The 12,172-nt window shown below is 44.7% G+C and overlaps 1 protein-coding gene across 2 annotated transcripts in view; it reads left to right on the forward strand.

Moving 5' to 3' along the window:
* Daam1 (dishevelled associated activator of morphogenesis 1) overlaps positions 1–11,915 on the forward strand; it is a 172,730-nt gene extending 160,815 nt beyond the window's left edge. For both annotated transcript variants that reach the window (XM_059278947.1, XM_059278946.1), the window contains exons 22-25: positions 1,500–1,560; positions 4,639–4,770; positions 8,343–8,513; positions 9,233–11,915. In XM_059278947.1, coding sequence (XP_059134930.1) covers positions 1,500–1,560; positions 4,639–4,770; positions 8,343–8,513; positions 9,233–9,442 — 574 coding nt within the window. In that variant the 3' untranslated portion in view covers positions 9,443–11,915. The remainder of the gene's footprint in view (positions 1–1,499; positions 1,561–4,638; positions 4,771–8,342; positions 8,514–9,232) is intronic.
* The last annotated feature ends 257 nt before the right edge of the window (positions 11,916–12,172 follow it).

Here is a 12,172-nt window from a genome sequence, read left to right on the forward strand (position 1 = left end):
GTTGGCACAGGCCTGTAATCCCAGCTTCTCCAACTCAGAAAACAGAGACGACAAGAGGGTTGCAAGTTCAGTGCCTGCCTGGGCTACAAAGTGAGGTCAAGGCTGGCCTGGACAACTGAGTGAAACCAGCTCATCAACAGTAAAACAATCGCCGAGGACGTTGCCAAGGGGCAGAGTGCTTGCCCGGCATGGAAGGGCAAAGGGTCAGCCCACTAATGCTTTTGAACAGCAGCTCTGTTGAACACGGGGAACCCGGAGTCAAAGGAGGGACACGTGTAAAACAAATAGCAGTCTTCGTGTGAGGGAGCCGCCAGTCATTTTCACAGACACACACACTCCTTGGGACCAGGCAGCCTTTTCATAGGAAGCAGTCTGTATGCAAATCAAGAAACTAAAAATAAAATGGAAAGTCGCCAGACCTTCCCCACAGATCTTGGGCTGTTTCAGAGATGGAAGCACGCAGCTTTCCTCACTGCTTCCTCACCTCCCCCGACTTTCCGATATACATATGTACTTCAGCTGTGCCTTTGCAGTGAATTTACAACCTAGAATGAGTAGGCTAATTACCTCCCTCTACAGAACTTGGTAGGAAATACAGTAGGTAGCACAAGAAGTTAATCTATTAGAGTAAATGAAGTATTGGTGAGCTCTTTGTTATGGTGGGAATTGTCCGTGAGAATTGAGTTTGAATCTTTAATGTTTAAAAGCTGTGAAATAAATCATCTTTCTCCACTAAAAACAAAGAAGGCAATGAGAATGAGAAGTAACTATGGCAGCACTCAGAAAAATGCCTGCTGATTGAGGCTAAGTGCTGTCCGCTCAGCCGTGGCCGTGATGAGCAGCAGCAGCCAGGCTGAATGGGGTCTGGGTGAGCCACTTTCCTAGAGAGCAGAGTGTGGCACATAGATGCCCGTTTCTATGTACAGCAGTGTGCTGAAGCAGAGGCCCTGTGAGTCAAACATCAATTTTTTTTTGTGCACATGGGAGACATTTTTCTTCTGTTTTTAACCTATAAAATATACCTGCTGGCTGAGGAAAACAAAAAATGTACAGAAAAATTCTATATATAAGTTCCATGTTTCTTTAAAATACTGTAGCCTTTTGTGGGATCTGAGAGTAAAAGGGAGGAATTTTTTTCATTTTATCATATTTTGTGTGTGTGTGTGTGTGTACGTGTGTACACAAGCACATGCCATGACAAGTCTTTGGAAGTCATAACAACTGTGGATGGAGTCTTTTCTCTCCTTCCACCATGTGGGTCCTGAGGAGTAAACTGAGGTTGTCAAGCTTGGCAGCAATCACCTTTACCCACGGAGCCATCTCACTGGCCCTGGATTTTTAAACATTTAAACTAAACAAAACACACACAACACACACACACACACACACACACACACACACACACACACACACCAATCCAAGCATGAACTACATCAAGCCACAGTGTATTACTCCTGTAAGCTTCATGCTGACTGCCAAGATGTTGCTCTCTCCCACAGCATGACTGAGCTGGACAAGGAGATAAGCACCTTGAGAAGCGGCCTGAAGGCTGTCGAGATGGTGAGTACCTGCTTCCCACTATAACTGCCAGTCTCCTCACCATTCTGCTGGCACGCTGGCCTTGAGCAAGCACCCTGGGCATGTGGTCTGCCCAGGATAAGCAGGATTCCATCAGACAGGACAACCACCACCAAGCCAGCACAAGTGCCCAGTGTGGCCGCTCAGCTCCATGCAGCAATGTCCTGAGTGATTGACTGCAGTGGGAGCTGGAAGTGGGCCTGGAGGGCCACCAGTTCACCTGGAAAGCAGGCCTCCTCAAAATGAGTGGGCCAGGTGAGGCCGTCCTCAAGGACCCTCTCCATTTCCAGGTGCTGTTACTGTTTGATGTTGGATTTCTGAAGACTAAAGCAACTTCGGTTGCTGTTGAACTGGCCCTTTGAGGAGTCTTTACCAAACACACCCTCGGGAATACTGTGCCAAAGTCACAAGGTCATGGTGACCCAGAGTCCCTGCCTTCCAATGCTGCAGTGATGAGAGCAGCCAGTTCCCTCAGCAGGACCCTGTCTAGATAAGCACAGTGATCAAAGAGGAGCATGCTGAAAGGGCCGGATTGAGGCTAGCCTGGAGGCTGGTGGTTGACTGGCATGTTCCGGAGGAAGTGCTCCCCTAGAGGAGATGAACTCCAGTTACAGCTTCGAAGCAGGGTGGTGTAAAAAGGTCCATAGGAGGGGGCCTGCCCAGGTACAGAAGATAAAAAGGAACCATAGCAATGTGTCAGAAGGTAGAGGAGTCGGAAGAATGTATGTAGCACAGCTGTGCCAGGACACCATGGGAGTGCTACCCGAATGAGGCTGCCAGGAAGCAAGTCTGGGGATGAGAGCCACACCACTCCCAGGCCCGCCTGCTTGGCTCTGTCTCTCCCGGGTGAGGTTACTGATTCAGAGGCATGCCCCTCCCTTAAATACCTTGAGGTTGTTTATCACCAAATGCCATGGTAGCCCTGTTTCTCTTGTTTTAATCACAAACCTAGACACTATTGAATTCATTGAAGACAACACCAATAAAAATATTTTTTCTTTTTTTTCCCACTAAAATTTCTGAGCATGTTTTTGAGGGGCTAGGGACTAAAGGGGAATATAAGAGTTGTGTATGAGTACCTGGCCATCTCTCCATGGATCTCAGAAGGCCCAGCCTTCCTGGGGCATTATTGGCCAGGAATGCTTAATAAACTGCAGTGGTTACCTTGTCCCTCTCATGCAGACTTTCTTGAGACTCAAGTGGCAGTTGTGCCATCCCTAAGACAGGTAGTGGTCACTCTTGAGCCCTGTGTTTGAGTTAGCACAGACCAAGACCAGGTCAGGGTGGTGTTCCAGGGATGTGCTATAGCTTTGCTTACTAAAGCATAGCTGTGCTGCATCTCCTTCCTGGGTGACACAGGCTACATCATGCTCTTAGTAGGCAAGGGTCTGCAGAAGCTGTCTTAGGGTTTCTTTCTGCTGTGGTTGACACCATGACCAAAAGCCACTTAGGGAAGAAAGAATTATTTCACTTACATTTCCATATCACAAATCATCATCAACAGGAATCAGAGCAAGAACTCAAGACAGGAACCTGGAGGCAGGAACTGAAGCAGAGGCTATGGAAGAATACTGCTTGCTGACTTGCCCCTTATGGATTGCTCAGCATGTTTCCTTATACCATCCAGGATCACCTGCCCAGGGGTTGCACAGCCTGCAAAGAGCTAGGCCCTCTCATAATAATTATTAGTCAAGAAAATACCCTAAAGACAGGTCTACAGGCCACTTTAGTAGGGCATTTTCTCAGTTGTGACTCCCTCTTCCCAAATGACCCTAGCTTGTATCAAGTTAACAAAAATACCAACTAGGGCCGAAGCTTTCTCTGCCCCGGCAGCTGAAATATCTAGCTATAGCTGGACATATTAGGAGGCAACAGAGCGTAACTCACCCAAATATTCATGTGTCCTAATTGTGCTTTGTCCAAGTCAGTGATGCTGTATGAAGTATCAGAGATAAATCTGAATACAGTGAGTGGACAACCACTCTTTAAGATGGTTGGTTCACCATCCCTCCACCAGCACACACACTTCTCGACCAAGGTACTAAAATTGTGGTGATGTCTTCCAGTCAGAGATAGCTCCATAATTTATGGCTTTTTTTTTTTTTTTGTCATTTCATTTGATTTTCATGGTCACATGCATATTGCTCTTCTTTCAGAATGAAAGGCACTGAGATCCAGAGCAGTCTGCCATTAAGAGCAGACAGTGGTAGTCTGAGTCAGAACCCAAAGCCCTTGGACACTAAACTCCTGCTGAATAGTGTTTGCCAAAGAGGGGGCAGGAAAAACCTGTGACCATCAGTCAGTCCGGTGGCACTTAGCATAGACCGGGACCAGCAAACTGAGCTCAAATCCTGCCTCTGTCATTGATCAGCTCCTTGGCTTTGAGCAAAGAATGAAATTCCACCAAGCTCTATGTGTCTGTGCAATGGGAATAATGATGCTGGGGTCCTGTGCCTGTTGATAGCGTGTGTTTCACCATGGGTGGACTTCACTCCTGAAATTTACTTCGGCCGATCCTCACCGTGGCAGTGAAGAAAGTGGAAAGTGTCAGTTCACCAAAACCTATTGGTGTGGACAGGAAGAAGGGAGGGGAGATTATGTTGCTGCATGCTGCAGCTGCAGTTCTGCTGACCTAGATACCATGGTTTAGGAAGTAAGTAGAATTGGTAGGGAGGGGGGCGGCTGGAAATCAAGACACCAGAATTCTACACCAGAACATCATCCAAGCAAGTTCAGCTCTTCCCTCATAAGTCCTTTGAATCCAGTGTGCTCCTACTGTTTGTTTGGGTTCTGTTGATTTGAACTAAATGTCAACTTGCTTCTAAAGCCAGAGTGAGAAATCACCCTGGTAATACTCGGAAAATGAAGAAGCTGTTTGCAGTAGTCTGTGCACACGGGCATGGCCCTGGTGTGGAGAGGGTGAGGGTAGGGAAGTGGAGTAACATGAGACCTTTTGGATGTGTTTGCTGTCTGAGTTATTCAGCTTGAGTCCTGTGGAACTGGAGACAAAGTGTGAGTGCATATGAGACCTTCACCATCAGCATCTGTTTCCTGTTTCAGGAGCTGGAGTATCAGAAGTCTCAGCCTCCCCAGCCTGGAGACAAGTTTGTGTCCGTGGTCAGCCAGTTCATCACTGTGGCTAGCTTCAGCTTCTCGGATGTTGAAGATCTTCTGGCAGAAGCTAAGGAGCTGGTAAATTTCCCTGTGCACTCACTTGTGTGGTCCTTCAGGCCTGAGCTCCCATGTGCTGCTTAAAGACACCAAAGCCTGTTTGGGAAGAAGCAGGAGTAGTATTGGAACATCACAGTCAGGAAATGCAGCTGCAGATCATTGTTTTCCAGATTCCCTTGTTCTATGAAACAGTTGTGTTTTCGTCTCCAGGGTAGCCCTTAGTGTATAACTGTCCTGTGTTGCCTTTTGTCTGTGCAAGACTTTGAAGGGTTGGGACGGTGGCACCTTTCCCTTGGTTTCCACTGGATTGATATGCTCATCTCTGAAAGCAGAGTAAGTGATGAGAGCCAGGAGCAGGTATGACCAAGGTCACATGTCTCTGTGCTTATCTGAAACAGAGCCTCAAGGGGACAGGATACTGTCTCTGCAAATATGCAGAGCATGTTAACAGATGCATTTTATTTCACAGCATCATTACGAAGGAACGCTGTTTTAGTAAGACATTTCTTTTTTGTGATTCTTTCTATTTAAAATTTGTTTTCTTATGTAGAAAGGCTAATAACCTTTTATTAGATAATAACCAAGACGTCTAAGCATGCTGTCTTGGTATTTCTTCCCTCAGGTACCTTCTTAACTATTCATGGGTGGTATTAGGCCCATTCTCCATCACAGCATTCCACACTGTCCATCTCCAAGTTTGCTTTTTGTTGCTGTGCTAAAAAGACCAAGAGCAACTTGGGGAGGAAAAGGTTTATTTGGCTTATGTGCCCCAATCATAGTCCATCATGAAGGGAAGTCAGGGAAGGAACTCAAGGCAGGAACTGAAGCAGAGCCATAGAAGAATGCTGCTCACTGGCTTGCTCCCCACAGCTTGCTCAGCCTGCCTCCTCATTCAACACAGGACCACCTGCCCAAGGGTGGCACCACCCACAGTGGGCTGAGCCTTCCAACATCAATCATTAATTAAGAAAATGCCCCAGACAGACTTACCCCACAAGCCAGGCTGTTGTAGGTAATTCCTCAGTTGACATTCCACTTGTCCCAGATATGTCTAGTTGACAAAAACTAACCAGCACAGTCTTTCCGCTGCCACCTTACACCCTTTACCTCAGTCTCTCCTTCAGACTTGAGCTGTAGGCATCATTTGCCGGGGGTCAGATTGGGTTATTCGGTGTGGTTTATTGAGTTCAAGTTCAGAGGCTGTGTTCACAAACATCAGCGAATCTCAGTACTACAATCCAGTTGTACCAAATAAAAAAGGAGACAGTATGTGCCACATGGCCACCATTAGGAATCCACCTCTGCTTTGCCACAGTGGGAACAAAACAGTATCCATGGGTGTGGCCCAAACTGCCATCATGAGAATCCTATTCATTCTTGTGTTTGTAAAAGAAGGGGACCCCTGCTCTAGAGTTCTAACATATAACCTACCTCATCAAGGAGCTAAAATACAGAATCAACTCGGATATTATTTATTTATTTATTCAACTACACATGCAGAGAACCCTGTGTTTTTGTGTGTGGGAACATTAATCTGGCCCGAGGTTCCTTCAGATTTCTAAAACTAAAATATACATGACTTCATCGTCACTAGAATTCCTAGATAAAAAGATCATCCATGATGACTTAAAGTGCATGAACTTGAATATTTTAGAAGCTCAGCTGTAGACTGTTTATTGCTGTTTTGTTCATTCCAGAACTTTTAGAAATCAGCTTATAAAACCATGAATCCAGCTAGACTACTCTAATGTGGTGTGTGAAGAATGTTAGGTTTTTCCCTAAAGAGTTCTGTTTTGTAATAAAATATTTCCAAATAAGTAAAACATTGAGGATAGCTCCACACTAAGAGAAAAGGGTAGAAAACATATTTTAAAACAGGAGGGCCAGTGCGATGCTTCAGTAAGTAAAACCACTTTCCATGCAAACCCTGATGGCCTCCCACAGGAAGACAGAAGTGACTCTAAAGATTGCCCTCTGACCTTTACATGAGTACCATGGCACACACGCACCTGCACACCTACATGTGTGCACACACAATAACTAAATTAAAATAACAAGCTAATTATGAAATGTGGACCAACATGCATATCTGAGTCAAAATTGTCATCTATAAGAACATGGAAAACACCTTCTCTAACATGCATAATTTTACTGAAATATCCGAAGCTTTAACAATATAGGTAATACAAGAAAAATCAAGTCAATTAGAAACTGTGGAATTGAAGAGGATACAAGCCTGCTTGTGGGAGTCTGCCAGAGTCCAGCTCCGACCTACTCTCACCTTTCAAAGGGTTCTTGGGTGGAGGGGAGAGGAGGGAGGAAATATTAGGTAGAAAGATAGAAAGAGACGAGGAGAAAGACAGAGATACAGGATAGCTGGGGGGCCTTGGGTCAAATACCCAGCCGCTTCAAGCTTTATTCAAAAGAGCTTTTTATAATATATCCAGGGGAGAGGCAAAAGATCTCCCCCTTGCAAGATCAAAGCACACCATACAGCCAAGTGTAGACCCTTCCAAACACCTGGTAAACACGCCCCTACCCAGATCACGCTATTATGCAGCCCTGCTGGGTAAAGCAAGGCCAGATTCTCTGACCCTGAATAAGGTTTTTCTAGGAAGCCTCTGTGGGCCTCCACACTTGCTGTGATCTGAATATGAAGAATAGAAGGTCAGATCAGAAAGTTGTTGAGTAGCACAGGGAGGAGAATTCAGTTAGCTCTGAAGCCTGGTCTCTGAGCCGGGCTGCACGGGCCAGCAGCCCTGGGCCCTGCCCAGCCGCGGCGCTTAGTCTGACAGGAGTCATGCTGTCCCTGTGCAGTCCAGGTAATGCTGAGACTTGAGAGCAAACTCTCTCCCAAGTTACTAAGGAAAGTGCTCAGAGATCTAAAATCAGAAACAGTTAAGAGGTTGGGGGAAAAACTGAACATACTGTTTTGTTACTGTATATTTTGTGTAAGTTTTTAAAATTATCCCTAACTTTTTATTTGTCAGTTTTAGAAAGAGGCATTAAACAAATTGGCCTACAGTAATCTCAGTCAGAAACTTTGGGTGGTATTAATGACTCCACAGTCAGTTATTTTTCCTGATCAGAGCTGGGGAGCCCAACGACAATATTAGCCTCATTTATGGATAGCTGAGAAGTCCCGGGTCCCATTTGTTTTTCATATTCACCAGGTGGCCCCAATAAATGGTATTAAACGACTTCAAAGAACAGCTTAAAGTGCAAGGTTCCCGAGCCCTGCTGTGCTTGCCGTTAGTCTCTGGGTCTTGGGTGTCTTGTCCTACAGTCCTGCCTGCTCGTGCTTACTGTTGTTTAGTAAATACAGAGTCGTCATAGGAGGAAACCGTAGATGTTAGGTGGACAGGATACATGGCTTCAGGAGTCAGGGAGCATTCCGTTTCCAGCTTTGGAAATGATGAGTAGGTGTGCTCAGCAGCCGAAGGTAAATAATAGGCTGGCTAAAATCCATCCATTATATTTGAGCTCTCAGCCCTCTAGGGAGAACTTGATTTGACTGTGGGTGGAATCAGGTCTCTTGGAACACTGAGGTCTTTTTTTTTTTTTTTTTTCCTTTTTCAAATCTTTTTCTCCAGTTTACTAAAGCAGTGAAGCACTTTGGGGAAGAGGCTGGCAAAATACAACCAGATGAATTCTTTGGGATTTTTGATCAGTTTCTTCAAGCCGTGGCAGAAGCGAAACAGGAGAATGAGAACATGAGAAAAAGGAAGGAGGAGGAAGAGAGGCGTGCCCGCATGGAAGCTCAGGTGAGAGAGGCCTCCCCCAGCAGGTCCTCCTGGAAGCCCTCACTGCAGCCCTGTTTTCTGTGGTTCAGTCTTTCCCTTCTGTGGTGCTGGGGACCAAAGCCAGGACCACATGGTAGACAGGTGCTCCGGCACCCAGCGATGGCCCAGACCAGGCTGTTTCCACAGCCCTGTGCTGCACTGAAAAGGAGGAGCTAACCGTGCATTCTAGAGTGACTCAGGTAGCTTAGATCCATACCACATTTCTCTTGAGCAATTTGGCAGTTTCTCAAAAACTGAAAAAGCCTGTCCATATCCCACAAGTGGATCCCCTTAAAAATTACCTTCAAGAAGCGATGGTAAGTCTCCAAAAGGACATTAGCATCCTTTATAATAGCCCTAAATTACCTATGAACTCCCTCAAATGCAGAGAGAGAATCTAATGAAACTTACCTACAGGTTGGTGAGGTCGTTTTTCTTTCATCGCCCATTGCTTCTGCAGTGGCCTCACATCACACACAGACACACACACACACACACACACACACACACACATACACACACACACGCACACACACACACACGCGCGCGCACACACGCACACACACACACACACACACACACACACACACACACACACACGTTTCAGCTGCAAGAGATCCCCCCTTCCCTCATGGCCCAGAATTCTTCCATACCGAAACCGCAGTACACTTTAACCCTAAGAGGATTCTTTCTGTGCGCAGCTCAAAGAACAGCGGGAAAGGGAGCGTAGGATGAGAAAGGCCAAGGAGAACAGCGAAGAGAGCGGAGAGTTTGACGACCTGGTCTCGGCTTTACGCTCGGGAGAAGTGTTTGACAAAGACCTTTCCAAACTCAAACGGAACCGCAAACGCATTTCCAACCAGGTGACGGATGGTAGCCGGGAGCGACCAATCACAAAACTGAATTTTTAATTCTCTTGCATCCTTTTCTAGAAAGCGCAGTAGCAGCCCTTTGGCGTGACTAGAACTTTTCTTTACACTGCCTTGCAATCCAAACAGTGGCAATTTCTTCTCTCACCTGTGAGTGAGGTGTGAATGTGTGTGTGTGTAAATGTATGTGTATATATGTGAAAATGTATATAGAAGTCTGGCTGTTGTCCCGGGACCTATGTGTATGCTTAAAAAGTTTATGTTCATGTGTGTGCTCAGAAACTCTCTGTGTATGCATTCATATTGAGTGGGGCTCATTCTCTTTCCCTGAACACCGAGGCTGTTCAGAAGCACAATACTCTCTCCTGAAACAGATAAGAGACATTCCTTAACATTTAAAAAAAAAAAAAAAAAAAAAAGGAAGAAAAGAAGAAGAAAACAGGAAGTTAAAAAAAAAAAAGGCTTGTCTTGTGAAGTATTTTATGGTTCCCAAGGTTGCTGTAGTGAGACAATTTTCACTGGTAGAAATGGAGTTGGAAACACGGATTTGGATGAGTTTGGTGGCTGCCGGCGCGACACTCTGCCCGCGTCAGTGACTGACTTGGAAGAACAGCTTCGAGGTCCCGATGCTGCTGCTGGGGTACAGTCTACAGATGTCTGCTGAGAACATCTTGCACACATTCATATCATGTAGAATGTCAATCACAATTCTTTTATATAGTTAAAACTTGAACACCAGGTTTCCCCCCCAATTTCATCGATTTTTTTTCTGCCAAGTGCTCTTGATGATTTCTTTAATTTCTTTCTTTCTTTCTCTCTCTTTCTTTAAAACACGCTTTCTAAATAATGCCACCTGCATCCTGGCTAAAGGCCGGGATTGCCAGAACCTTCTTGTTGACCTAACAATGCAGATATATAAACCTGGAAAATGAAATTTCCCACCCAAGACTTAGTGGAAGAACTCCCTGAAGATTCTTATTAAAGGCATATGGGGTGCTTTGGGGGTGTCTTCTGTTTCCCGTGTAGGCCATGCTGCCTGTCTTGGGATAAAGGACACTCACAGTGGACACAAAGTGTCATCGGGATCTCCAGGGATGCTCAGATCTATTTATCTCAAAGAATATTTGAAGCGATTGCTGTTACGTGTTGTCATTTTCAATTGTGTGTCGGTGACGCTACCTGTACAATTTCAGTCCAAAAAAATAAAGCTCTCAGGGAGAAATGACGAAACAATGAGCATTAGAAAATAAAATATAGATGCTTACCACTGACCTGCCAACTCTTAGTATCCTTAAATTATATGCTGTGTAAAGAGGACTGTTACTGTTTTGTTTCCTTTTGCTTTATTTATTTGTACTTGGGTGGGGGGAGGGACTAGTGTCTTCTCTGTGGTTTTCATCTATCCTTTTTAGTTGGGTTTCCTGTGGAGAGAGTAGTTTTTCCTATTGCACTAGAATATTATTTACTCACTAAATTGAGTTTTTCAGTCAAGTATCAAATATTTATTAAGCACTTACTATGTACCAGGCATAGTAGAGCTGTAGTGGTAAGCAAGACAGAGTCCCTGCCCGCCAAGGAGTTCACATTTTAATGGGCTTTCAGGGACGATAGAATACCAATGTGCATAGTATACAAGGAGTCATACTATTTAAAAATAATCTGTATGAACTATAATGCTTAGTACAGATGGCAAGGGATCTGTGCTGTGTAAAAGCTGTGAAACAGTGCTCTAAGAATTGTCAAGAGCTGTGGTTTTTTTACTTTTTTGTTTTCCTTCATTGCAAACGTATCGACTTTCTACCCATTGTGTGGAAGTAAATGGCTCTTCAGTAAAACAGTCACAGGTACAAAGCAGAGCTGACTCCCAGCCCCGAGCTACAGTCTGCAGACACATCATGGCCTTGGTGCTGCTGATGGAGACTTGGCTCGGCGAGCTTGGAGGGGAGGAGGAGTGGGATGGAGTGATGGCGTCTGCCATCCCTGATTAAGTGCCTCTATGTATATTCTTTTCTATTTATAGCAGGAAAAGTTTGGCCCAGCTCAGTTTTGGAACTGTGGAAAGAGACTCACAGCAGAGCAAGTCTGTGTAGCATGTCCCCTTGCCCTTTTAAAATCTTCCTCACTTTGATGTAGCCATCCTGGTAGGCCTCCTTTACCATTCCCAGTTTTTGTTAATTTCCTAAAAACTGTGTGCAGGTAATTCCATGTGCCATTGTTACAAACAAACAAACAAAAAATCTACTTTTAGACTGGTGCTGGTGTAAGTAGCCACTTTGCTCTCTTGAGTATGTATTTTAAAGATTTTTTTTTAAATAATGCCAAAAAGACAAAGCATTATAATTTTTAAACTTAATTAAATGTCTCGTATCTTATTAGCTTAGTAGTTAGAACCACTTAGTCTGTAGGTGCAAGACTGTTGTTACAGAACCAAGAAAAAAAGATGTTGTGTGTGTTATGAGACTGTACATTTTCTAAAATAGCAATATGCAATAAAGATGACTTCATTGGGTGTCCATATGTGTTTCCTATGAATTATTAAAATAGCATCATTAAATGTATTAATGCATTCCACCATTGAATTTAAATGTTGCAAATCAGTGGTCCAGAACTATATATGTATTCTTGATTGTGTTTGTGCTGGAGCTAAAGGAGTGTAGTTTCCTCTTATGGCAGCATTTTGTGTGTCCAGACTACGTCACCGTCTCTTTGTGTACCTGGTCTATGTGGCACATCTGTGCTTCTGAGTCAGATGTGGTGGAGCTCCAGTCTCCA

The sequence above is a fragment of the Peromyscus eremicus genome, chromosome 14 (assembly GCF_949786415.1).
Source record: "Peromyscus eremicus chromosome 14, PerEre_H2_v1, whole genome shotgun sequence".
Lineage (NCBI taxonomy): Eukaryota > Metazoa > Chordata > Mammalia > Rodentia > Cricetidae > Peromyscus > Peromyscus eremicus.